Source organism: Trichosurus vulpecula, chromosome 5, assembly GCF_011100635.1.
Source record: "Trichosurus vulpecula isolate mTriVul1 chromosome 5, mTriVul1.pri, whole genome shotgun sequence".
In the NCBI taxonomy this organism is placed as follows: domain Eukaryota; kingdom Metazoa; phylum Chordata; class Mammalia; order Diprotodontia; family Phalangeridae; genus Trichosurus; species Trichosurus vulpecula.
The window spans coordinates 5,104,205-5,131,932 of NC_050577.1; the positions used below are offsets into that span (position 1 = coordinate 5,104,205).

The following is a 27,728-nucleotide window of genomic DNA, read 5'->3' on the forward strand; positions in this document are numbered from 1 at the left end:
CAAAACTGATAAAACTGGGAAAACTTAAAAATAATATTTAAAAAAGAATACATTGTAAAAGAAATAAGAAAAATGATAGAAATATTTAAGATAGAAACAACAATACCACATGTACAAATTTGTGATTTGTAGCCATAGCACACTAGAGAGGCAAATTTATATTTCCAAGTACTTCCATTAATGAGAGCAAGCAGGAAAAAACATGAATTAGGCTTGCACCTAAAGTGCAAACCAATAGTCTGAAAGAATATGGAAAAGAGTAATTATAAAGTTAAGACTAAAAATAAATAGAATGTAAAATGAAAGAATATTTGAGTTGAATTGATAAACCCAGAAGCTCATTTGAAAAAATGAATCAATAATACTAAAGGAGGAATACTACCCACAGCTATGTTCTGACAAATTAGATAAATTAGAACAAATAGGTGCTTATCTACAAAAGCATAATTTACCAAAACTGACACAATGGGAAATAATAATTTCTTCTTGGAGGAAGAAAAGTGGGTCATCAGAGAATTATCCCACACAAAGACACATGCCCCAGATGGATTAACGGATTAATGCTTTTGACCCTTCTGCAAACAAATAATCCCTGTGCTATGTAGAACATTCATTAATATGGAGAAAAATGGAATGTAACCCAGTATCTTTTCTGAAGCTGATGCCTTATGGATTTTAAAACATGACAAGGGTGACACCACAAAGACAATTACAGCCTCTTTCCCCCAATTAGTGTAGAATGAAAACTAAAGAAATAGCAGAACATATCAAAGCATTAAACACATTATTTGCCATGAACAAACAGGGCTTGACTCCATGTGGTATATTGTGTAAGCAAAAAACTCAAACCTCCTATGATTGAATCATAAAGTACAGAAGACATTTTTTTGATGGTACTTAATATTCATTCGTATTAAAATACTAAAAGAAACAGGACTAAAGTGGCACCTTTTCATCCCTTTTTGTGTCCTGGATTCTTTTGGTGGTCATTTTGGTGAATCCTCTGGATCCCTGCTCAGAGGAGTGTTTTCAGAGGCATAGAATAATGTACACGAGATTACACTGTAAACCAGTTATACTGAATTATGGTTATCAAAGCATTACAAGTTCCAAGTTGGAGGACACCAGGTTCAGAACCTTTGGAATAGAGGGGCTCTTTACCATGATCACAGGTACCTACCTGAAGCCAAGGGCCGGCCAGCATGCTGGCAGTGCAGAAACCTTAGAGGCATTCTTGTTGGAGGTGAGCAGCACAAGAGTGCCCCAGTCATTATTTTTATTTAACACAGCGTTAGAAGGTTGTGGCATTGCAGAAAACTAGGATGTTAATGTTGGAAACATAGGTCAAAATATGCTTATTTGCTGCTGATGTGATAATAACGCATCTAGAAAAATTCATTTATCTTCACCAGAAAATCAGTTGTGACAATAAATAAGATCAAAGGTCCAGGATTCAAGCTTCATCCAGAGAAAGCATTCGTTTTCTTTTTTTTTTTAATTTTTATTTATTTATGTGTTTTTAGTAAGATTTTTTATTTTTAGTTTACAACACTGAGTTCCGCGTGATTTTGAGTTCCAGGTTTTCTTCCCCTTCCCCTCCCCCCGACGGCATGGAATCCGATATATCTTCTACATATAACTTCACATTGAACTTATTTACACAATAGTCAAGTTGTAAAGAAGAATTATGACCAGTGGAATGGATGAGGAGAAAGAAGAAACAAAACCAAAAAAACCAGAACAAAAAAGAGAAAAAACAAACAAAAGAAAAAAAAGAAGGAGAGCAAACAGTTTGCCTCAATCTGCATTCAGACTCCATAGTTCTCTCTCTGGATGTAGATAGCTCTCTCCATCATGAGTCCTTTGGAGCTGTCTTTGAGCCTTGTGTTGCTGAGGAGAGTCAAGTCTATCAAAGTTGGTCCTCACAGAATCCATATATTTGTGGTTGTGTATATTGTTCTCCTGGTTCTGCTCCGCTCACTCAGCATTATAGTGTGTAGGTTTTTCAGATTATTATGAAGTCTGTCTGTTCATCATTTCTTATACCACAATAGTATTCCATTACCTTCATATACCACAGCTTGTTCAGCCATTCCCCAATTGATGGGTATCCCCTTGATTTCCAATTCTTTGCGACTAGAAAAAGAGCCGCTATAAATATTTTTGTACATGAGTCCTTTTCCCATTTGTATGATCTCTTTGGGATACAGCCCTAGAAGTGGTATTGCTGGGTCAAAGGGTATGCACATTTTTATAGCTCTTTGGGCATAGTTCCAAATTGCTCTCCAGAAAGGCTGGATCAGTTCACAACTCCACCAGCAATGCAAGTGTTCCAATTTTCCCACATCCTCTCCAGGATTTATCATTTTCCTGTTTTGTCATTTTAGCCAACCTGACAGGAGAGTACCTAAGAATTGTTTTGATTTGCATTTCTCTAATCAGTAGTGATTTCGAGCATTTTTTCATATACCTGTAGATATCTTTAATTTCTTCCTCTGAAAACTGCCTGTTCATATCCTTTGACCATTTCTCAATTGGGGAATGACTTGTATTCCTATAAATTTGACTCAGTTCCCTGTATATTTTAGAGATGAGGCCTTTATCAGAGACACTAGTTGTAAAGATTTTCTCCCAATTTTCTGCTTCCCTCCTAATCTTTGTTGCATTGGGTTTTTTTATACAAAAACTTTTCAATTTAACATAATCAAAATTATCCATTTTGTATTTTGTAATGCTCTCCATCTTTTGTTGTGTCATGAATTCTTTTCTTTTCCATAAATCTGATAGGTAAACTGTTCCTTGCTCTCCCAAATTACTTATAGTATCAGCCTTTATTCCTAAATCATGAACCCATTTTGACTTTGTTTTGGTATATGGTGTAAGATACTGGTCTATGCCCGGTTTTTGCCCTACCATTTTCCAATTTTCCCAGCAGTTTTTGTGAAATAGTGAATTCTCAGCCCAGAAGCTGCATTCTTTGGGTTTATCAAAGAGTAGGTGGCTATAGTCGTTGACTAATGCGTCTTGTGTACCTAAAGTATTCCACTGATACACGACTGTTTCTTAGCCAGTACCAGGTAGTTTTGATGACTGCTGCTTTATAGTATAGTTTAATATCTGGTATGGCTAGGCCACCTTCCCTAGCATTTCTTATCATTAATTCCCTAGGTATCCTAGGCCTCTTGTTCTTCCAGATGAATTTTGTTACTATTTTATTCAGCTAAGCATTTTTAGTCTTACTGCCTAGAAATAGGGTTCGGGAGATACCACTTAAACAACCCCTTCTTAGTATGCAGATCATCCTATCTTCATGATCTGGTGCTTCCCAAGGGAAAAGAATGCTGCTTTTGCCACCACCTTTCTCTGCCCTTTTAGGAAGAGATTAGTCCTTTTCCCTCCTCTCTGACTTCCCCTTTTCCCTGTATATGAAATCCCAAGGCTTTTTTCCTTGTCCTGCTGGCATCTTTGTTATAGGGTGTTTCCACATGCATGTGCCTTTCTCTTGTAATAAATCTTGTTGCAATGCGTGTCTCATGGACTTGTGATATTGTTTTTGGTTAACAATCCAGTGGACCATACTGGTCCAGGTCATCATCGAGGATGACTTGTGTGAAGGTGGCCCCAAGATTCCATCTACCAAGTACACGTGCATCCCAGGGAGGGGGGCAGCATAGGGAGCCAAGCAGCTGGCAGCCTTTTTGCTGCTGTCACTGGCCCCAAGCTCTCAAAGCCCTAGAGGTGGGCTGGCTTTCAAAGGTTTGGCTGTGTTCCCCATGGTGGGTTTTGGGGAGTTTTTAGGTAAGATTTACCCTCAATGAGAAGGCATGGATTGCGTGGTAGTGAGCATCATTGAAGGGATCTCAGATCCCAGAGACTTTCAGTAAATGGTAACTAAATTGAAATCCCAGCAGGAATTTTTCATGGGAAGGTAATTAAAAAAAATCATCCTTTTTTCACACATGTCTACATATACATATACATATATATATATACATATATATATATATATATATGTATTTCTTTTTAATTCTGCATGCCCAATCTTGTGAAATGGCTAGTTCTACAAACTCTAATTCCAAGATAGGATTTTTGTTATGATAGGATTTTATACTCAGTATTTCTGGTAGTAATTGGGCCATTGGCTTAGAAATGGAAATCACCAGGTGTTGAGGTTGGTATATCTTACCCCTCCCTAAAATCTGCTTCACTCTCTGTTGACGTTGCTGTTCAGCCAGCCTCTTGAGAATATCCTGACTCACCTTCCTAGTTGTTGAATTCCTCCCTACCCTTTAAAAGCCAAGTCAGGTGCCACATTCTCCACAGTGCCTGCCTTGAGGCATCAGCCTTTCCTCCCCTCCCCACACATTAGCGCATCTCCTGCCTTCATCAAGGCATGATACCTCAGTTTCCAAGGTTCCCATCGAATCCCCTTAGCAGACTGTAAATACCTTGAGGGCTGGGACGGTCTCAGTACCTCACATAGCAGGTACCAAAGAGATGCTTGCTCCTCTGTATTGGACTGTGATGGTGTTGGCTTACAGCAGCATGGGGCTGTGCCCACTTTGGTGACAGTGATTTTCTCACATGTTGTATTCCCAGTTTTACACTGTTCTCTGTATATGCAAGATTATCCATGTACTTGCTAGTTTCTTGGTGCCTGGGGATGGGCAGAGCATGAGACCATGTGGGACTAGCCCAGGACACACCTTTGGGGCTCTCACTCTCCCTGGTGTGGAGCCTGTTCTCATGCCTTGACAGGATGATGTCTTTTCCAACCTCTTGGGATGTTTTGAATCTGTGTGTGAAAGTAAATCATCAGGCCAACTTTCAAAGCAAGTCGTAGACCTTGATGGAGTGGTTTTTTGATGTGTGTTTCAGTAATGTCCTCCCTCTTTAATAATATTTGTGAAGTGCTTATCACAGTGGCTGACACAGAGCGAGTGCCTAATAAATGCTTATTCTTTCCCCCCAGCCTCCATTCCATCTGGTGTCAGGGCCACAGGAGCAGAAGGGGCTTCTTGGAGTCAGGTTGGACCTCCTGTTTCCTATCTGCCACTGAGGTGTTTCTTCCCATCTTCCCCTCCACATGTCAGCAGAGCTGGCTGTGCCATCTTCCTCAACCTTGTACTTGGGCGCAGGTAGTCTGGGCTGTGTATTTAGGCAGGCTTGGGCAGGCTGTTGGATGGGAGCCTTCAATGACCAGCTTTCCTCCCTCCCCAGTTGTTAGTGCCTAGTCTTATCGACTTAGATGAATCAGTTGGTGAACATTTGAGAAGTGTACTGTGTGCCAGGCACTGTGCTAATGCTTTGGGTATAGAAGGAGGCAAAACAGTCCCTGCGCTCAAGGAGGTCACAATATTATAGGGATTGCGTGTCACATTCAGAGAGAATGTTATCTGTCTTACTGCATAGAGGCTCTTAGGCTTTTTTCTTTGCCTCTCCAGCCCTTGGCACAGAGTCGGCACACAGTAGGTGGTTGATCAATGCTTGTCGATTGATCAGGATTCTCCTTGTCCCGTTATCTCTCCTTTTTCCATGGTAATTGCTGGTTTTGTTTTTTTTTTTCTAAGCAATAACACATTGCATGCTTTAGTTGGGTAAAGTTAATGCTGCCTTCCCCTTCTTGGTTTGTTGGAACCTCAGGTCACATCTATGTGAGGCAGGATCTTGGGAAGAAATTCTCTGCCCATGTAGCCGGCTCTTCATCTGCAGCAGAAGCATCGGGTGTTACTGACACCAGTCGGCCTAGGTCTGCCTGACTCCCAGGCTGGCCCGCTCCTCCCCGTGCTGTGTAACTTCTCCTTGAGATAATGTTCTTGTAACAAAATAGTCCTAAAGAACACGAGTCCTTCCTAGGTGTATCTGATGACCTGATTGAACCCGATTCTTCCCTGTGATTCTCATGGAAAGGCAAATTATTAATCGAGAGCAGGGTTAAGGAACAGTCGTTTGCCATCTTTTGGTACGTGGCTCTGGGGCCGTTTACAGTTAGGATGATGGATCTGTTCTAGTCTGATGTTGACTGGGCTGGGAGAAGGCGTTCTGTGGGTCAGTGGGCTCCGCTCCTTCAGGGTCTGTCAGGGGCTCGGCAGGTGATGGACAGGACAGTGAGGGCCAGGTCACAGTACACAGTTTCTTGGACCACATCCAGACTTCCTGCCCTACTAAGCGCTCTTGAGACATGATTCTTGTTCCCCAGACGGATGAACTTGCAGGAGCTTGTGGATTGGGCACTTGGAAAGCTGGTCTCCAGGCCTCTTCTCTAGTAGGGCCTTCTCTGGAGACTGGGACTAAGGCCTGGCTCAGGTGACCGAGGGGACCCTGATGTGTTCTTGCTGCTGCTGCTTCTTTGTCTTCCTTTACTACAGTCTCTTTTTTTCAGGGGTGTCATAAAAATCGAGAGATTCTTTGCACATCTGTGCATGTTCTTATACAATAAGCATTTAGGGCTTTTGATAAATCACTTAGGTTACCTTTTGTAGTGTCAACAGGCAGTCACAGCGTCGCGAGACTTGTGAAAACCAGATTAATTACAAGAGAAATGAACCTGCATGTGGAGCCCAAAGGGTTCCCAGGCTTTAACAAAGTTTACACTTTTATAATAGCAGTTCAAAGGGAGCCTGCGATATCGGGAAGGAGCATGACTTGGGAAGGGGAATGTGCTCAAAAAGGTGGGAAAGAAGATAAGAGCCCTTCCTCCAAGGCAGTGGTAAAAGCTGCCTTCGTTTCCCTTGGGAACCGCTAGACTATGAAGATCGGAGGGTGTGCTTATATCTGCAAAGAGCCCCAGCTGCACAAGCATTGTCCCAGCCTAGCACAGACCCAAGGACACGGGGAGTCCAGCTTGGGGTGCAAACAACAGATTATGTCAGCTCAGTGGGGCTTCGTCCTGGGTACCTTCAGTGCCTCCTGCATGGTCTGGAGTCCAGTGTTTCTGGAAAATATGGTGACTGAAGAAGACAAGTTCAGGGGACCCTTAATAGTAGTACTAAGTATTAAAATGAGGTTCTGCTTTATTTCAACCTGGTTATGCTTTCAGCTTTTACCTAATTAGCATATTTAATTAAAGCTGTTCTTTAATTAAGGCAATTTCTTTGTTATATCCCTATCTTTCAGTTTTGGTAATGTGTGGCACCCTAAAAAGGCTATTCTCTATAGACTGATTTATTAAATTGACTTTGTTAAGTTTTCAGAGCTGTTTCCTGTAGACGGTAAAAGAAAGACGGGATTAAAAAAGTCTCAGGGCCTCAAGTCTGTTTGAGTGGCAGCTTCCCAATCATTTCAGCACTTTGTAGCATGAATGGGTATATGGGGCTGTGTGCATTATGTTAACATAATGGTTTTTGTAGCCATTTGAGTCTCCTGAAGTGTGTTAAAGAAGGCATGCTTTTCAGATCTGCCAAGTATGTCAGGATTGTAAAGTTAACCAGTGCACAGGAGGCAGATCTTCAACGCTCTCAGCAGGCCGGAGTCACAGCTGGAATCTAGCACAAAGAAACAGCTGGGGAAAGAGTAGAGTTCTGAAGCTGGATTAAAAAAATCACCTTTCCCAGCCTGGAATCGAGGGGTGAGGATGTAGCTAGGTCAGCAATTTGTAGGAAAATAAGACCTGGGGTCTTAGTGGGTAGTTACTAATATTTTTTAAATCAACTTTGTAATTGATGATTTACCAATAATGTAAGAAGTGTTTAAGACAATTTCAGCTCAGTGGAAAGAGTAATTAGTTGCTACAGCAGATCGCTGATGGGTGATAATGGCAGTGGGCACCATCTGGTAGCTTTCTGTTTTATTTTATTTTTCCTTTTTAAAAATTTTTATTTTGTTATATATTTTTTTCACAACATGACTAATATGGAAATATGTTTTGCATTACTGCACATGTATAACCTATATCAAGTTGCTTGTATTCTTATTGAGAGGGTATGGGAGTGGGGGAAGGGAGAGAACTCAGAACTCAAAATTAAAAAAAAAAGACAAAGATTTTTATATGTAGTTGGAAAAAAATATTAAAAAAAAAAAGGCAGTTACTGATCTGCATCGGTAGAGGGCATCTCCTCGCCAGGAGTTCTCTATATCGGTGAAATCACAGAACCAACATTTTTTTAATGCATTAGTTACTTACATAAAAACAAATTTTACATATTGGTCCTTTGGACGAAAGGCTAATGCATTATGGTACACAGACCCCAAAAGAGATAGATGGCATTATTACATGTTCTTCTGGACAACTGATGTTGCCTGTCCAGGTCAGAAACCAATCCTGGCTGAACTAGCATATCTGCATGCAGTTGATCACATATGTTTGAAGGCAGTATCTTTACCAGAGGCACTTCAGGCACTGTAATGCCCCATTGGAAATGAAGTGTTTGAAGAAGAAACATCAGTCAAACTTTTTAAAAAAGAAAGATGTTCCATGTAACTGAATTTTCTGAAATTTAGTTTTTTTGTTTCATTTTAAGTTCTGAACTACCTCCATCCCTCCCTACCCTGCACTAGAGAAGGCCACATTTGATATAGATTTATAAATACATGTAAAACCATGCCATGCATACTTCTTTTTATCAGTTCTTTCTCTGGAGGTGGACAGTGTCTTCATTCATAGATCCTTTGTGGTTGATTTGAGTATTTATAATGCTCAGAATGACTTGGTTGTTCACAAGTTTTTCTCAAACAGTACTGATGTTACTGTATGCTGTACTTCCCTTCCCATGCCCATTTCGCTCTGCATTATTTTCTGCAAGTCTTCCCAGGTTTTCCTAAAATCAGTCAGCTCATCCTTTCTTACAGCACGGCAGCATCCCATCACAGTCACACACCACAGCTTGTTCAGTCATTGCCCCGTTGAGGGGCATCCTCCCAATTTCCACTTCTTCGCCACCACAGAGAGAGCTGCTATAAGTATTTTAGAACATAAAGGTTCTTTTTCTTTTTCCTGATCACCTTTGGAGACATACTAATAGTTTTGCTGAGTCAAAGGGAATATGCAGTTTTATAACACTTTGGCATAATTCCAGACTACTCTCCAAAATGGTTGGAGGTTCAGAAAAACTGGCCAACTCATCAACCAAACCTGATGCTCTCTGTCATGTTCCATCCCCATATCCTTCTTCTCATTCCTTCAGAGAAGAGAGGTCGCCTTGTGTCTCTCTGGAGTGGTGTGTGCCTGGGCATCACCATTTTACAGCATTCCATTTGGACTTTGCTGTTCTTTCCATTCATCTTGTCGTCCCCATATTGTAGATTATCCCCTTTGTCGCGCTTACTTTATTCTGCATCAGCTCATGCAAGTCTTCCCATCCTTCTCTGAATCCTTCACATTGTATGGTAATGTTTCCTTACATTCATGTGCCATGCTTTGTTCGATCATGCCCGTGTCAGTGGGCATCTCTTTGTTTGCAGCTGAGAAAGGATTTAGCTGAGTGGTTCAAGTGAGTTTGCATTGGAGGAGAAAAATGCTGATGTGAATTCAGCTGCTGTCATTTGCGAAAATCTCTGCTGATGTGCAGGTGCCGGTTTGTGATGACACACACTGTTGTCCACACCAGTCAGTAGATTGGGAATGGGGCCTGTGCAGGGCAGTATACCTGGTATCATATAAGTCAGAGCTTACGGTGACCTGGTGCTTCCTGTTTAGGTGATTAAGTTGTAGGAATCCATTTGAATTGTGATATAGTGGTCAATTTTGCTACAGGATGCTGCCTAGGAATTGTTTTGCATGTTTTTACATTTTAAAAGGCATTTTTATTGATGTGTTTTTTATAGTAACATTGTTTTCCCTGGGTTCTCTCCTTGTTCTCCCTCCCAGGAGCCTATCTCACATAACAAATAGCATTTTTTTAAGACAAAAGAAAAAGAAGGGGAGAAATCAGCAAAACTGATGAATACATTGAAAAAGTCCGAAAACATAAGTGATGTATAACACTTAGGGACCTCTCGCCTTTGCAGAGGGCAGGGGTGGGGATTTTCTTCTCATATCTACTTTTGGGCTGTATGCAGTACGTTTAAATTCTGTGCTGCTTTTTTTTTTAAACACAAAGAACAATTCACCAACAAATACTGGCTCAAAGCCTAATGGCTCAAAACACCATGTGGAACACTAAATGCTGTGCAAGAGACTAGCTCCTAGACTGGAATGTGGCATTAAGAGGAAGCAAGGCCAGGGCTGCTGGGATATCCCCAGGTGGTGCAGGCCAGTAGCCAGATGAGGGGGATGAAGGGCCAAGTGACTGTGGCCCATGACGGTCTCGGCAAGGCTTCATGGAATTAGGCCTTCCCCTCTAGTGGTGAGCTTAGGACAGGCAAACTAATTAATTTTAGTTTTGTGCTAGGCAAAATGTAATTAGGAAGGTAAATCTGCCGCTAGAATACCTTAATGCCTCCCAAAGCCATGTGGAAATTAGAAGATGTACACAAAGCCTTCTAAAGGCATGTGTGTGTGTGTGTGTGTGTGTGTGTGTGTGTGTTTCCCCGCATCTCTTCAGTAAATAGAAGCATTGAAATGATCCCAGAAAAAAAGAAAAGTAAATTCTTACTCTTTTCCCCATGCATCTAGTCAGCCTCCTCTGTTTAGAGCTGGTACCTAAGGGTGGGCCAAGGAGGCAGCCATTCATCCTGGAGCCTGCGAAGAGGCCCATTCACGGACACTTCTTAGTGTCCCTCTGTCTGAACGTTTCCTTCCCCACGGTGTTTGGGTGTTTATTTGTCAGGCAGTTGGTCGGGGTGCTTGGGGGGCACCCTTGTGAAGTGGGGCTGGGGGCACAGGGGTTTTCAGACCTTGTCTGGGGCACTGTGGGCTTCTTTGTGATCCTGCCTTGACTCCAGACCCTGCTTTGGTGGAGGAATTGGAGCCTCAGTCATCAACATTTCCAAAAGGATCCTTTTTGAGGGAGCCAATGGCTTGTGACGCTTTTTAATGAACGTTTGTGTGAAATTTGGAAGGAGTTGAGCGAGGCAGCCTGGCTTCTGGTGGGCAGCTTCATCAACCCTGTTACATTCTGAGCTTCCATGTACAGAGGAGTCTTTCCAGAGAAGGACTCTTTATGAAAAAGAAATTGGTACTCCACATAGCGGCTCTCTGCTCTGCACTGTTTGCTTTCCATTTAAGTTCTACTGGCAGCTTTCAAAGCCATCCTTATGGGTGCTTATTTTTTCCTTCTGGAAAAGCTTGGGTTCGAATCCTCTCCCACTGACATTGACCAGTTCTGTGACTTTGGGCAAGTCAGTGGCCCACTCTGAATCTCAGTTTTATCCTCTGTATAATGGAGATGATTCTCTGAAGAGATGGTTTGGAGACCCCAGTGAGACTGGGTGTAAATGCATCAGTCAACCCTGATGAGGTATGTAAATGTTGGTGCTTGCTTCCTATGATTAAGGCATAGGCCGACAGAGGTTTGTCCGCCTGCTTCCCTTCCCATGCCAAAGAAGCCATAGCTTCAGAATGTGTTTATTAAATGGTAATTTACATGTATTTGCATTTTGTTTTATATTACAGAAACATTACTTTTATAGATGTAAAATTTTTTGCTTTTCTAAAAGAAAATCTTATTGATGGAATTCATTGAAAGTCCAGTTATAAAATTGTAAAATTTCATAACTTATGTACTTATAGAGAGATTGATTCTAAAAAACTTATAAATAGTTGGAAAGTAACTTTCATTTGTATGTCTCTTTGTGGTTTTCAGAACATCTTTATTGACTTTCCTAAATTCATCCCAGCACCCTTCCGGCCTGTAGGACGGTGATTCCTCTCCTGGTTTGAGAGGTGGTGGGTAGATGAGACCCCTGAAGACATTTATCACATACCTCTCACACCTGGGTCTGAGTTTGCTGGACTTGAAATAACCTTTTTTCCCCACAGTGCTACGTTGCCTTTCTTACCTTTTAAATTAGATTTTTTTGGGGAAGAAAATTAACAAAACTCTATCTTCTCTGCCTACCATCTTGCCAAAACTTTTCTTAAGTTTCATCTATTTAGAGCTTTAAGATTTCATGTTTGATTTTCCGATCAGTTAAAATAATTTTCATTCTAAGTATTAATGAATATATACTGACATAGTAAAATAAAATAAATAAAATAAAAAAAAACTTTTCAGACTGAAACAAGTTTTTATCATGTAACATATAGTTGCAGGAGCAGGCATTTACATGATTTTGAAGTGTTACTGCCTTAGTCATTCTAGAAATAATTATTATTCTATAATAATAATCAGCAGAAAAATAAATTTTGTGTTAGCACATATAATAAAAATAGCTAGCATTTAGATGGCACTTTAAGGTTCACCAAGCACTTTCTATACATCCTTTCGTTTGGTCTTTGTGTTATCGTTTTGAGATGAACACCGTTAATTGTCTTCCTTTCTTTTCTGATATCAGGACATAGCCGACCCATTTTTTGCTTATTGCAAACAGCACGCAGACAGACTAGACAGAAAGTGGAAGAGGAAAAACTACTTGGCTCTGCAGTCTTACTGTAAGATGTCTTTGCAAGAGAGGGAGAAGCAGCTGTCCCCGGAGGCCCAGGTACCCTCTTCCCATCCTTCCAGTGCTCGACTTGATGCTTTTGAGCTGTTCCTGAGAGTGGAGGAGTGGCAGGCCTACAGAAGCATTTGGGTGGGCTCTTAGAGCCTCAAGCAGAGCAAAGATTGGTGGGGAAAGAAGGGTGTTTGAAATCCTTTGGTGCCATTTACTGGCTCCTCTCGCTTTTGAGGTTTTCAGATTAAACTTTCAGGAGGTTTTTATTCTCCCAGAAGGAGTGAAGCAGCACATAGCTGCCACCAGGGGGTGGTGGGTGTCTTGGCTCATGGGGCCATTTTTATCTTGAAAATAGATGTCCTTAGAATAGGAAGTGAGAACGACGTGGGTTCGAACTTGCCTTTTGATCTTGCCAGGACAGCACTCACTTGGGGCAAGGGAGCTGACTTAGTCTCCTGGCAGGGGGAGACCTGCTCTCAGTCAGACCCTGCATCACTGACACTGAGGTTTAGTTCAGCCTGTGGTGCAAGGGGTGGGACTCCCCATCGAAGACCAAAAGCATTTTGGTTCAGTGGAATACCCTATTCATTCTTCTTTGAGCTCTCCCGTGGCACCGTGGAGAACTTTATCCACTCGAGAGCCAAGGGAAGCCCTTGGGGCCTGAAAGTTCTGTGTACACATGTCTCACACACATGCACACATGCACATATATACACACACACGAATATTCTTATTCCAGTTACATTACCGTGTGTGAGATGTATATAAAGTAGTCTGTCGTTTTGGCTCTTCACTCAGTGAGCCTCCCCCACTGGCCTCCAGGGTATGTGGGAGTCATCTCGGCTCAGGTATCCGCACCTTGGCAGCAGCCCCTCCCCCATGGTGCACCTGTTTCCTGAGGGCAGAGGATGTCCCACCTTTCTCTTTGAGTGGTTCCAACACACAGTAGGTCGTTAATCAGCGTTGGCTGAATTTAATGAATCTCTGGATTCCATTTTAACGTCTTTTAAATATATTGATTATTACTTAAAACGTAGACTGACTTGAATGCATTTCCTTCCCAGGCCAGAATCAATGCTCGATTGCAGCAGTATCGGGCCAAGGCAGAACTGGCTCGTTCCACCAGGCCTCAGGCCTGGGTGCCGAGAGAAAAGCTGCCCCGGCCTCTGACCAGCAGCGCTTCGGCCATTCGTAAACTGATGCGCAAAGCCGAGCTCATGGGCATCAGCACGGATATCTTCCCTGTGGACACATCGGATACTAGCTCCAGCGTGGATGGACGGCGGAAGCACAAACAGCCAGCTCTGACTGCGGATTTTGTGAATTACTATTTTGGTCAGTATGGACAAGTTGCAGACACAGTGAGGTCTGATGATTCTTTTTCTCTAGTATTTCTTACGTGCTCTTCCAGGTCCACTAACCAGGCCCAAAATGTTCACTGTTACTGGTCCTTCTGCCTCCTTCATTAGCCTTAGATTTCCACTGGTCTGTCGTTAACCAGGACCTCAAATAGCACTGGTGTAAATGTCAGTCTGCTCTCTCAGGCCAGGGGAGAGCAGCTGATTTTGCTTTCTGTACAAATGGTTGACTTTTACATTTTATGAAGTAATGTGGTCTCTTTGATTTAAATAGAGAGAAACATGCGCATGATTCAGATTCAGGAAAATATGGCTGAGCAAAAAAACATCAAGGATAAGCTGGAAAATGAACAGGAAAAGCTGCACGTGGAGTATAATAAGGTGAGTGAAAACTGACCCCATACATGGGCAGTGAGGGCCACCACGGGGCCTGGAGCACGAGGCCTCAGGTCAGCAGGAGCTGAGTTCAAAAGTAGCCTTAGAGCCATGCAAGCCTTGGGACCTCCAGGCTGGTCACTCCCTCATCTGTAAACTGAGGGTAGTAGCAGCACCTGCATCCTCTCACGCCACTTGTGAGGGTCATTGAGGTCGTCTGCAGGAAGGGTCTGGATCACACACACACATCTGTACAGCCATGTTTCTACGAGCCGCGGCTTTCAGCGTGCCCTGGGTATATGAGGACTTTGGTTTCGTTTCCGTTTTCTTCTGGATTTGGAGGGAGTTCACACTTTAAACTTTCATTAGGAAAATACAGAAACGAGACACAACAAGAAAACTTTTATCATATTTTAACAGCATTTTAGAATAAGAGTAGAGAATTTTCTCTTTGATTTTAAACTTCTTTTAAGCCTGCAGGCAGCTTCCTATAGAGGCCCATGGGCTGGCCAGCGGGTGAGGAGGACCTGAGTGAAAGTCTGCCACTGGCACAGCTCCACTGTGAGAGCCTGGGCAGGCTCCTCTTTCTGCCAGGACTGCTCGCCTTATGCCAGTCACTCAGGCCCATCACTCCACCTGCCTCCATGGCTCCTCCCTCTCACCCTGCATGTTTCATTAATCCTTGCAGCCTCTGGTGCGTCTCCTTATCTCCACTCGCCTGGATGACACCCTAGTGCCAGGCATTATTATTATTATTATTATTTTTTCTGATGAGAGTTCTGACAGGTGCTCTCTTAGGTCCTTGGATAGCTGTATTGGTCTGTTCTCAATCATCTGTCATCTGAGTAACTGAAACTTTTTTTAAATGCAGCAGTCTCTGAACACCTATGAAGAATGTTCTGGTGACCTGGGGGGGTCTGAGAGACCTTTGGATTGGAGTCCACCTTATGTTCTAGAGCAGTGTGAGGTCCAGTGACCAGAAAGTTGGCCTGGGAGCTAGCCTGGCCTAGGGTCAGGTGCCTCGTCTCATACATGTTGGCTGGCAGGCCTGGGTCACTTGCTGAATTTCTTAGGGCTGGCAGGCTGTTCTTTTAGAAACCTGTAGACTGTAGCCTGCCCTGGTAGCTTTCCCTCCGCACCCTGGGAGAGCTCCCTGGGCCAGACCAGAAAGTAAAATGGCCACCAGCATGGTGAGGGTTGTCTGAGACACTGTGTGGGCAGCCATCTGCGGGGTATGGTGGTGGGGGGGGGGCACCTTCCTGTCCTTTCCATGACTTTTTCTCCCTTTCCTTTCATAAGCTGTGTGAATCCTTAGAAGAACTCCAGAACCTGAATGGAAAGCTCAGAAATGAAGGACAGGGGATCTGGGCCTTGCTGGGCAGAATCACCGGACAGGTGGGTCTCTGCCCTGCCATCCCCCTCTGATGTGCCCTAGCCTTTGTATGACTGCAGATGATGCTCCAGGAACCATCTCTGGTCCATCTGTCAGTTTGTGTTTGGTTGGGTCCAAGGGATGCTTCGGGGATAATGATTTCTGACTGAAGCGTATCGAGAGCTTGATAAGCCACCTCCTGGAAACCTGCAGCTTAATTTTGTTGTTGTAATAGCTGTTTGGTTTGCAAAACTCTTCCATTTGCACTCACTGATTGCCCTGTCACTCGTGATGAAGCCAGACCCAAAGCACAAGTTAATCGTGGTAAATTCTCTTGAATTCTCTCCTGCCCCTTCGGCAAGGCCAGACCCAGTGCCGCATGCTCTTTGGGGCCCTGTGGACAGGCAGGCTTTTCTCTTCACATGTTAGGGATGGGAGGGCAAAGCAGAAGAAAAATAAGTTGACTGTGCTGAAGGACGAGGCTGCTTCTTGTTTCAGGAAGGCAGAGTGCTTGTAATCATTGGCGCAGACATGCCTGTCTGGCTTGGCATTAGGAGCCATCGTGCTGGGAGGAAGTCTTGCAGAAGCGCCTCTTCTCAACTAGGGTTAGTGATGATCATGGTGGCTTGCAGCCCTCTGTCCCTGATCATTGGGACCAGGGCAGTGGCAGGACTTCAGGGAGGGCAGAGTCCATTATATAACTGAGATCAGTTATTTTAGCAAAGCATGTATTCAAGTTCGCTGTCATCGGGGCGGGGAGGCGGGGGGGGCGGGGTGCCGAGTCACCAGGCCCAAGGAGCAGTGGGGAGTGTAAGATATGCTCTTCTTCCCCAGCTGGGCTAGTACGGTGGGATTCAGAGACCTTGGTGTCTTCCCGTTGTTCCTTCTCCCTCCCGAGCCCTCTCTTTGCAGGGTCTGTGGAGGTAAAGACGCCTGTCCGGATCCCTCTCCCTGGGTTCTCTCTGTGGGAGCGCAGGAACCATTGCCAAAGGGGCCTCCATTTGCACCCATGGCTGTGATCTGAGGGAAGTCCAGGGAGGGTCTGGCCACCCTTGGGCAGAGCTTGGGCCAGTAAGATGGTCCTTTGGATTCGCCTCTGGAGCACCAGCCTAGTGCAGACAAATGACTTCTCTCTTCTTTTGTCAAGCAAAGGCAGGCCTTTCTTTCCATTCTTCCTTCTCCACCTTCCCCCGGGGAGTGGCCTTATCTGCCAGGGGCTCATTACTCAGGTGGCAAGAGGCCACCCTGAGCCCCAGGGTCCTGTCAGCAAGTGGCAGAAAGAAGCCAGCGCTGGACATCCGGGGGACGCTCGTAGCTGGTAGGCCAGCTAGCTGAGCAGTCTGCCCCTGGTCAGCGGGGGCACAGTCAGTGGCCTGTCACATGGTCCAAACCCTAAAAACTTCGTTGTTCACATCAATAGAAGTTGAACATACCGGCCATCTTACGAGCGCCCAAGGAGAGAAAGCCCAGCAAAAAGGAAGGCGGTGCCCAAAAGACCTCGACCTTGCCAGCTGTCCTTTATAGGTGAGTATTGATGATTGGGCAGGGCCATGGAGACATCCTGGTCCTGGCCAGCAACAGGGGCTGTGGGAGCGGGGGGCTGCCGCCCAAAGCACCTTTCATCCTCATGCCACTTTTTTCTGCGTGCACAGTCAGTGTGACTCTGCTCGATAGGTTTTTGTTCTCTGCTTCTTTGTTTGGCTTGTTCTATCATTCACTGCAGTGTGGCATTTAGTGCAGCAGAAGCTGCTCCCTGGCCCAGGGGAGGGAGACCAGGCCATGTGTGGGGGAAGCTGAGTCCCTGCTGCCATGCTGGGAGATGGCAGGCAGGGAAAGTGGCCTTCCTTGGAAGCCCAGTAGGACTGGTCCTATAGGCTGGGCCTCCTCAGAACTGATGGAGAGCCCTGCAGCTTCTGTATGTGCGGGAGGACCTTCAGCCACCTCCCTTTTGGAGCTAAGATAGTTATTGGAGAAACCTCAGCCATTGAGATAAAATGCTTTTTTGTCCGTTACATACACATTACTTGTTTTTCTATGAGCTTGGGTTACCATATTGGCAGCATAGCAGCTCCCTAATAGCAATGTAGGTGGGCAGCTTCTCTGCACCTTAGATTCTTAGATCTGGGAAGCTGAGTCACCTGCCCAGGCCCAGCTTTCCTACCTCTCGACCACCCTGCTCACATGGCTGTAAGAGTCGAAAAAAATCCCAGCTTCCTTTCTGCACACACTCATACACACCCACCCACACCAGCTTCAGTGAGTAATACCTTTGGTCTGATGAACTGCAGGTAGGATCCCGTTAGATCTCTGTTTATAATCACTTCCCCTTAAGGAATGTTTTGCATCTGTTTTGCAGGAGGGCAGTTTTGATGTCTGAGAGTCTTTGAAAACTTTACTTTTGCAATTTGTAATGACTGATTTATTTTCTAAACCCCAAAGTTTAATTTGGAAATGCTTTGTTTTTTACCTAAGCTATCTTGGGAGGACTCGTTAAAGAATGTATTTACATTTCGGACATTTGTGTTAGAACATTAAGTGAATTTTGTTTATATTTTAAGTTCTTTTATGTCAGTTTTGATTATTGTCTTTAGTTATCTGTGAATTATTTTTAGCATAAATTCCAGATAGTAAGATATTTGGGGAAAATTGCCCTTGGACACGGAAGGATTTCCTGAATGTTGTCCGTAAGAGAATTGAGTAGACCTTTCCATACCTTCCAGATTTCTTTTTCTTTTTCCTATTCCACACTACGAAGCCAGTCTAAGGCAAGGATGCATTTCCAACTCTGTAAGCCAAGTGGGATGGCTATTTATGCCCTTCTCAGAAGGATTTGAATATGATAGTTCCTTAGTGAAGCTTTTGAAATGGTCCTTGAAGACCCCATTGGTATTGAGAATTTGATGGTAATCACTACCTCCTAACACAAACATGAAGGGAATGTTTGTTGATTGTTTAAAAAAAAGAAAGCAATAAAAGTTGATCATTAAGGAAATGGTCTATAGAGGATTCTTTGTAACACTTTCCACTTTAGCATATGTTGAGAAATGATTTAATATCTTTGAGGAGGTGATTATTTTCATGCTTTTTTTCCTGCCTTTCTTCACAGTTGTGGGATTTGTAAGAAGAACCATGACCAACATCTGCTTTTATTGTGTGACACCTGTAAGCTGCATTATCATCTGGGCTGTCTGGATCCCCCTCTGACAAGGATGCCAAGAAAGACCAAAAACAGTTACTGGTGAGGACGGTTCTGGGCTCATCGCTCTGACTGCTTGGTTTGTTGTTCACACACCGGGAACAGGAGATGGTGACTTATGTAGTATATTAGAGTAGGTGTTGTCAGTACCATCACAGATGTTTCCTCTGGACGCGTTTACTCTGGCTCTGCCGATATGCACCTTCTCTAAGTACAGACGGCTTTTTGTTGTGGTTGTTCACTCGTTGCCTGACTCTTCCTGACTCCATTTGGGGTTTTCTCAGCAAAGATACTGTAGCACTTTGCCATTTCCTTCTCCGGCTCATTTTACAGATGAGGAAACTGAGGCAAACAGGGTTCAGTGACTTGCCCAGGGTCACCCAGCTAGGAAGTGCCTGAAGCCAGATTTGAACTCAGTAAGATGAGTCTTCGTGATTTGAGGCCGGCACTTCATCCACTGTGCTACCTAGCCACCCATGTCTAACTCTTTGCGACCTTGTGGACCAACTGTCCATGGGGTTTTCTCAGCAAGGATACTGGAAAGGTTTGCCGTTTCTTTCTCCAGTTTTATGCGGGCAGGGCTTAAGTGACTTGCCCAAGGTCACACAATTAGGAAGTGTATGAGGCCGGATTTGAGGGCAGGTCTTCCTGACTCCAGGCCCAGTGAGGCAGGTGCCAGATGCCCACAGCCACATAGGTGACTCAGCAGAGAGAGCCACAGGGTCTGGGGGCAGGAAGACCTGAGTTCAGATTTGGCCTCAGACACCTTTAGTTGTGTGACTTTGGGTAAATCAGTTCACTGCTGTCTCCATCAGCTTCCTCCTCTGTAAAATGGGGATCCTAACCACACGTCTTTCCAGGGTTGTTTGGAGGACCAAGTGAATTAACGTGTAAAGGGTTCTGCAAACCCTTCAGTGTTCTGTGAATGTTGGTGGTGAGGAATGATTGTTTTCCGGTGTCTCTGCCTTAGCAGTGAGAGAAACCCTAGGCCACCCATGAGGCAGCTGCACTGCACGCTGCCCCCTGATGATCAGAGGGTTGCACCTTTGAGGACTGCACGCTTCTGACATGTCCAGAGTTCAGGGGGAAGAGCTGTCAGCGTGCATGAGGTGGGGCCAGGAGCGCTGCTGGAGCTGGTGAATGCCATGAGGGATGGCTCAGGTCTGGAGCCTCGTGTCTCAGTGGGAAAATTAGGACCGAGTTGTCAGGCTCAGGGCTTCTGGAGCCGGGGGGGGGGGGGCCAGCAGAAAAACACTGGTCTTTTTTGATGTGCTTTACTCTGTGGGCGATTGGGTGAGTGAGGGGGGAGCTGTTTCAAAACCAGTGATGTGTATGTGTACACACGCACACGCACACGCACACGCACACGCACAGCTTTCTCTCTTGCTTTTTAACTCACTTTAGAAATGGGCTTGTCCCTCCTTGTAACTGTCTTGGGAAGCTCCCCTTGCCCTTTCTTAGAGTGAGTGTCCTTTGAACCTTTCCACATAGCTTTTCCTTTATCCTAAATAATTTGGATCCATTATCTTAAGTCAGCTTAGTAGAATTTTTTAACCTAGTCAGCTTTGAGAACAGAGATTTATATTTCTTTGATTTTTTTTAAGCTCTTCCTTAAAAAGTCTCTGTTAAGAAACTGATCAGATCTCAGTTGACTCCTTTGCCCATCATGCTTTTTTCCTTAAAGATTTTATGTAGTTATTTATGTAGTAATAGATTTATTAAGTGCTATTTGTCAACCCTAATAAGTCAGTCAACATTTTATAAGTAGGGCTAGAGAACTACAGTTCCTTCTGATGCAGATGTATTTAAATAATCCACTGAACGTTCCTAAAGTGGTACATAATTATTGCAAGTAATCAATTTCATGGACGTTTGTTAAGCTAGGAATGGTGTGGCCCAAAGGCCTGAGGATACAGCAGGGAACCAGGACTGACTATAGCACGCCCAGATGCATCCAGGAAGGATGTGAAAGTGTACACACGCTTTATTCCACAAGAAAGTAAGTGTTCCCTGCTACCGAGGAACACGTGCAAGGCTAGTGGGTGTAGAAGGAGCTTAGAGAACAGAATCCCCATTCCGCTGTGGTCAGTGCTCTGGTGAGGGAGGTCCTGCCCAGCCTGGACATCAGGGAGGCAGCCGAGAGCATGGTCCAGCTCAAGGGCCACCTTGTTCCTGCGTGTGCTGGGTCATGCTGCCCAGCAGTCAGTTCTTTCTTTTGAATTCCCAGAACACTCTGGGCTTTTTTTGTCAGAAGACCCTTCTCTCTTACTACTCGTTAAGTACCTACTGTGTGTCAGCCACCATGCTAAACATTGAGGATACAAGGAAAGACAAAAGATGGCCTCTTCCCTCAAGGAGGTCACCGTCTAAGCAGAGAGACATGTAGGAGAAACTGGGAGAATCAGCAGAAGTGAGGCCCTGGCAGGAACAGGGAGGAGAGACAGCTTCTTGATGAAGATCAGATTGTAGCTGTTACTTGAAGGGAATGAGGAGGCGGAGAGGAGGAGGGAGGATATCCTGGGCATGAGGGAAGAGCCAGGGAAAATGCCCAGAATCTAGAGATTGCCAAGATGGGATCAGCAACAGTGTTCAGGGCTGCAGAGGAGTCAGAGAGGCTGATGACTGAGAAAAACCCGCTCGATTCAGCCGAAGAGAGACATTAATAACTTTGGAGAGGGGAAGTTGAGGCCCCAGCGTAGACGGCCTCCTCCATCAAGGGCAGCAGAGAGAGGACAGTGGTGAGCGTGGATGGAGCGCCCAAGTGAGGCTGGTCTGTGGATGGGAGAGACGTGGCTTGTTTGTGAGCAGTGGCAAATGAGCCGCTGGGGAGGGAGGTTGAAGGGACATGGGGGACAGAGGGGGCCATGGAGGGACAATCTGCATTTGCTCTCCTCTCCTTGGAGGCTGCCCCAGGGCTCACACCAAGGGGATTTGTGGACTGAACAAACCCTTGAGTAAAATGAAGCCCATTTGGTAATGAGCACAGCCACCACTTAGTGTATCTGTGTTTGTATGGAATGCTTTGTCTTTGCTCACAGCTGGGCCCTCCCACAGGGTGGGCAGACCTGACCGTGTGTTTGTGTGACCACCTGGATGAAGCTGAAGGTCCATCAGAGCATTGGCATTGCTTGAGTTAGGCATTGGCATGGAGTTGGGGGCAGGGGCATGTGTGGGGCTTTTGCATGATGAAGAAATGCTGTGGCACACTAAAACCCCGACCCTGGCTCGGGCAGGAAGGAGCTGTTTGCAGGGGAGTTTTGAGAGATCATTCTCTTTCAGCTGTTTGCTTTCTTCTTTTTTTGTTTGGATAATGTTTTGTTTTTGTTACAAATATTTCTAGATCACTTCCACCTCGTGAGAGCTCTCTATTAACAGTGAAGCAGAACTCAGACTTGTAGTGACCTTCTCCAAAAATGCATGCGACCTTCCACATCTTTTTTTAAAAAAATTAATGGTAATCTGCATCCTCGTTTCTTACAGCACCATGGCGCTCCCACACAGTCATACACCAAAGCTTTTTTAGGCACTCCTGAATTGTCGGACGCCGCTTTGAAGGAAATATGGGTCACTTCTTACTCTGGGCATTAGGAAGTAAAGCAGGGATGGCAGTCTTGGGCCTTGTTCCTGGGGAGAAACCTTGTTGGGGAGGCGCCAGGCAGCAGCGTCCCTTGGGGCCATGATGGCTAAGCGGGTGTTTAGCTAGTGCAGGCCCATTGGCTAGTCGTCATTCTTTAAGTGTACTAATCTCACGCTTCAGGTGCCTTTGTGATTGGAAACTTGACTTTCTCTTTTAATTAGTTCAAGACTTCTGGAGGATACAGTTTTACCAGAGAAATTGAACTGTATTGATTGTATTCTTTCCAGCTCTGGGTGTGCCTTTGTGACTTCTTTTCAAGATAGTAGAAGCTATATAAAACAGACCTTTCTTTTAAAGGCCAGGATTAGCTGCTCTTAGTTGGTCCTCTCCTTAAAATGCTTGTCTTTTCCCTCCATTAACTCTTGCTTGAGATTGCATCATGAAGCTTGAGTAGATTGGCCCCCAAGAACTGAATCCATGCATCTGTTTCTGTGCTACCTAGAGAGGCCACACAGAGCCTCAGCCTTCTGTCTGTGAAATGAACCCAGTCTTGGGAGCTTTGTCCCACTGTCCTCTCTTTTCTGAGCCCACTGTTAGCCATGGCCACCCTACTCATTCATTCCCTGCTCTTCCTTCCCTCTGCCTGGTGGGTGTAGCCCCCAGCTTGTCCCCTGTCTCCTCTTTAGCTCAGTCCCTTGCTTGTGGGTGTGCTTCTTTGGTACTCATGGGCCTCTGCAGTCCTCTCTTTACAGCCCAGGGCCTGTCTCTGGGTGAACTTGTCACTTCCAGTGAGTTTGGAAGTGATGCCAAAATCTGTCTGCTGACCTTTAGTCAGCCACAGCTGAATGTGCAACACCCACCTCCACTGGGGCTTTCCATCACTGGGTCAAACCAGATAGCTTGTTTTCCCACCCCTGCCCAGGTTATCCTTCTTCTAGATGTCACCCTCAGGGCCACCTCTTCCCCACCCTTGTTTATTCCCTTCACTCTGTCCCCTCTTCCCCTTCCTTAGCCTTGTGTGGTTCACTTCCATGTCTCCCACACACCTGGCATCCTGGTTTAGGCTCTGCTAGTCAGTACCTTCTTTGGTGCCATCTCAGAGCCCAGATCTCAGCACCCCTAATGCCTGTGGGGTCCTTGGCTTCTGCTGCCTCAACATGAGGGCTCAGCACCCACAGCACCCTGTGTGCTTTATCCTGGCTCTGCTCTTTGGTCTGCTAAGTCCCTAACATGATGTGACTCCTGGGAATGATTCAGCTCAGCCTTATTGGGACGTGGGGGTTGGGCCTCAGAGAGCTAGAGAAGATGCTGGCCCTCTGACTGCTGACGGAGGCAGTCAGTGCCTCCACCTTTGGTTTGTAGCATGTGCAGCAGCCACATCCTGGTAAACCTTCTTGGCAGATGAGGGTAACCAGCGGGCCTCAGACCTGTTGGTGAGTTATGTGAATGTGAAAATATCCCCCAGCAGAGTGGGCAGATGACGATGTAGGGGGAAGTGCTTGGAGCTCGTCAGATTGTAGGCTCGGCGGAATGAGGGCAAAGGCTTGGATGGTTTGCTTTTTAGTCATTTTGAGGAAGAGTCGTCAGAGTAGTGATCGGATGGAAATTCGGGAGGTATCGGTCATGGGGAAGCTCTCCTTTGGCCTCTGTTCTCTTGGCCACAGAGGGTGGTCTCCAGGCTGATGGACAGTACACAGCAGTGGTCGGCTAGCTGCTGCAAGTCTGCTTCATCTGGGGCAGCTGGGTGGGGTAGTGCACAGAGCGTTGAGTCTAGAGTCAGGAAAACTGGAGTTCAGGTCTGGTCTCAGACACTCCTGAGCTGAATGACCCTGGGCAAGTCACTTCACCCCATTTGCCTCAGTTTCCTCATCTGTGAAATGAGCTGGAGAAAGAAATGGCCAACCGCTCCCAAAGCTTTGCCAAGAAAAGCCTGGATGGGGCCGCAGAGTCGGGCACAGTGGAATAGGCACCAGCTCATCTGTGTCTCAGTGCCTGGAGATCACTGTCAGATCACTGTCAGCTATAACTTCTGAGTCTCTGTCCGGTGATCTTTGAAAGATCATAATAGAGCGAGAAAGGCCTCAAGCCTGGGCAGCCAGGTAAGGAGGAGGTACTGGAGGGGGTGTTTGACCTGAAGTTTGAATCCTGTTTTAGACACTCAGTAGCTGGGTGTTTGGGGAGAAGTCACTTCTCCTCTCTGTGCCTCAGTTCCCTTTTCTGTGAAGTGAAAGGGGTTGGCCTCGATGACCTCCAAGGTCCCTGCCAGCTCTCAATCTAGGATCTTATGGGCTTCTCACCTCAGAAGCGCTAGTGTCCACTTTCCCAGAATGGGAAGCAAATAGAGACTGAGTAAATGAGCACTGGACAACTAGTGAGGGAAACGGCGATCCCAGAGAGCCAGCGTGTCTGTTTGTCAAGATAAGAGTCTGCTAGACTTAGCTTGTGTCCTTTATTACTTTGGTAGAAGCATTTGGGCTGTTCTTGTAGATGTGTAGGCCAAAGAAGTGATACAATTAGGTGGCTGTGGAGCAAGTTAAATGGGGAGACTTTTGAGGATTCCTCAGTGGTTCTGTGTTGGGCCCAGTGTTGGTTAACTGTTTTTTTTTTTTTTAATCAGTGACTTAGATAAGTGGCATGCCTATCAAGATTAGAGATACCATAAAGTTAGGGTGGATAGCTAACATGTGGCCTGCCTTAGGTTCCAAAAAGCTATTGACAGGCTGGAAGATTGGGCCAGATCTAGTAAGATTTAATACAACTGGGATCAATTTTACACTAATATTCAAAAAAATCAACTTCTGAAGCACAAGCTCTTGAAGGAGGAGATGTGACTGGATGGTAGTTTATTGGAAAAAAAGACCAGGTGATTCTAGTGGACCCCTTAAGGGTCAGCATGATGCTGACCTGATGAGACCACCACTCTTGGCTTCAGTTTTGGTTGCTATATTTTAGGAAGGACATTGTTGGCCTGAAAGCATAAACAGGAGAACCACTTGCCTATTAAATGGCCTTAAGATAATGTCACCAGACGACCTCCTGGTTATTGTGCCTGAGGAAAAAGTGACAGTGGGATGGGGTCTGTGATAGCCATCTTCAAATATTTCCTTAGAAGAGAGGATGGAGTTGTTGGGCTTGGTCCCAAACTGGATCCAAATGAGATCTGCCTCCAAATGTGACGAGATGCTGTCAGGAGAGCCTGCCTTCCTCGGCAGTAGGAGGACTTCCGGTGGGGCATATCGTAGAGAACCTGGTTCTTCAGCTGGGTTTTGGGGTCAGGCCTTGGAGGTCCCTTCCAAGTCTGGAAACTGACCAGTGGAATTAGATTATGTGTCAAGCCCTCTATCAATGGCATCTATTTAGATAGTTAATTATTTAGCTGATTGGATTTCCTGATAAATAGGAAATTCCTTTGAATTTCAATCCATGCTAAATTATTTCTAAAATTTTCTTGCTTTATTACGGTGGTACCGTGATAAAAATAATTTAATTTTGCTTTTATGATGGAGATTTTTAAAAAGCCTGCAGTTAGAACTGAACAGTACTATGACTAACAGTAACACCAAGATCACCCTGATGCCCTAGTGGGTCCAGCTGTGGTCGGGCCCAGCTCTTCCTGACATCCCCAGCTAAGAAATCTTCCTGAGAAGAGCTTTCTTATGGCCCTTTGTTCCTTTCTTTCAAAAGCTCTCTACAGAAAAACCACTTTTCATTAACTGGGGTCCAGTCATTTGGATTCTGATTAATCGGGGTCTAGCTGTTGCTTCATGCTTAGCAGAGGAGGTTTAAGGAGCTCTTTGCAATCCAAGGCATGTGTCAGACTGGAATTGTGAGTCCTTCGAACAGAGGGTGTCCTGAGCACCTGCGCACTCCCGCTCCATCCTGGGCTGAGGTTTCATCCCCAGTCTGTCCTGTGACAGGGCAGGTCATTTGTGTTTTGTCTCTCAGTTTTCTCTGTTGTTTAATGAAGAGCTTAGGTGTTTCCCAAGGCTGTCTCCAGCACCCATGTCTTTGTGCCCTTGTATTCAGACTGCTTCCCAGAAAACACTCTGTTTAGCTCTGTGCTCACAAAGCCTCTTAAGGCAGACTCGAAGGTATCCTTCCTAGCCCTTAGAGGTCACCAGGATGATCTGACTCCTCACAAACAACCCTGATGCCCTTTACTGAGTTATTCCCTGGAGCCTTCTCATTAGTGGACATGGAAGGTGAAGAAGGTATTGGGGCCTGTATTTCCTGAAGCTCTTGTCCAAGGTACAGGCCCCGAGAGTTTGTGAATCCTTTGTAACTGTCCACTCTGGTTATATAGAAAGGAAGGACAGTCACAGTCCTGAAATTTGGATGGACAAATCCTGCGATTCCATGCAGGGCTGAGGACTGCTATGAGCAAGTGCCCCAGAGTAAGGCTCTTTATCTCCTAAAATTTGTCATTATTCAGGTAAGAGGTAAAGGAAGGTTAAAAAAAGTGAATGAGTAAATAGTGGTCTAGCAAGGAATGCCAGTTGAAAAAGAAGATAAGGTCCATTAAAAATTAGAAGGGAGAAAGGGAACAGTACAGGAGTAGGGAACCTGCAGGCTCAAGGCCACATGTGGCACTCTAGGTCCTCAAGCACAGCCCTTTGACTGAGTCCAAGTTTTACAGAACAAATACTTTTATTGAGGGGATTTGTTCTGTGAAGTTTGGATTCAGTCAGTGGGCCACACTTGAGGATCTAGAGAGCCACATATGGCCTTGAGGCTGCAGGGTCCTCACCCCTGGTCTAGAAAGAACAGTGGTTGTATTGCTATTAAAAAAGAGAATCGCTTGTTAATCCTGGTAATTACTGTGGTCATGAACTCTGCTTTCCCCACATAGCACCACACAGACCACCAGGCTGGTTTCTAGCCCAGCCCTCATAGCTATCATCTGCCCCTATCAAGAAGGGACCAGCTTTCCGCATTAAGTGTCAGACAGCTGCCACCCCCAGGGCCGGCCAGCCAGCCTGGCTATAGCATCGGGGTACCCTGTAGGAGACAGGAGGCAGCATGCATCTGGCAAGTCAAACCCTCCCCCACCACCCTGAACCCTATCTGTTCTCAGACCCTGATAGAGACAGCCCAGGGCCCTGAGCCCAAGAGCCTTGAGAAGAGCAATGCTTCCAGCCCGGGCCCTCAACCTCCTGGGAAATGGCCTCCTTGGAGACAGAGCCTGGAAATTCCTGCAGGGCCTACAGCCAAATTTAGTGAAAACCCAGGAAAGAAAGTTCTGGCCACCACTGTCCTTGTCCCTGTCAGATGGTGATACAAATACAGAAATAGATAAGATTTTGTCAGTGGGAATGACATTAAAGAAGAGACATTACCATCTCCTTTGCCCTCGTGCCCTGATGACCATGGGACCTTTCT

The 27,728-nt window shown here is 45.3% G+C and overlaps 1 protein-coding gene across 4 annotated transcripts in view; it reads left to right on the plus strand.

Moving 5' to 3' along the window:
* Positions 1-27,728, plus strand: part of PHF14 (PHD finger protein 14) — a 174,348-nt gene that overhangs the window by 42,687 nt on the left and 103,933 nt on the right. For all 4 annotated transcript variants that reach the window (XM_036759514.1, XM_036759516.1, XM_036759515.1 and 1 more), the window contains exons 8-13: positions 12,373-12,519; positions 13,536-13,806; positions 14,104-14,210; positions 15,504-15,599; positions 16,997-17,100; positions 18,683-18,814. In XM_036759514.1, the coding sequence (XP_036615409.1) occupies positions 12,373-12,519; positions 13,536-13,806; positions 14,104-14,210; positions 15,504-15,599; positions 16,997-17,100; positions 18,683-18,814 (857 nt within the window). The remainder of the gene's footprint in view (positions 1-12,372; positions 12,520-13,535; positions 13,807-14,103; positions 14,211-15,503; positions 15,600-16,996; positions 17,101-18,682; positions 18,815-27,728) is intronic.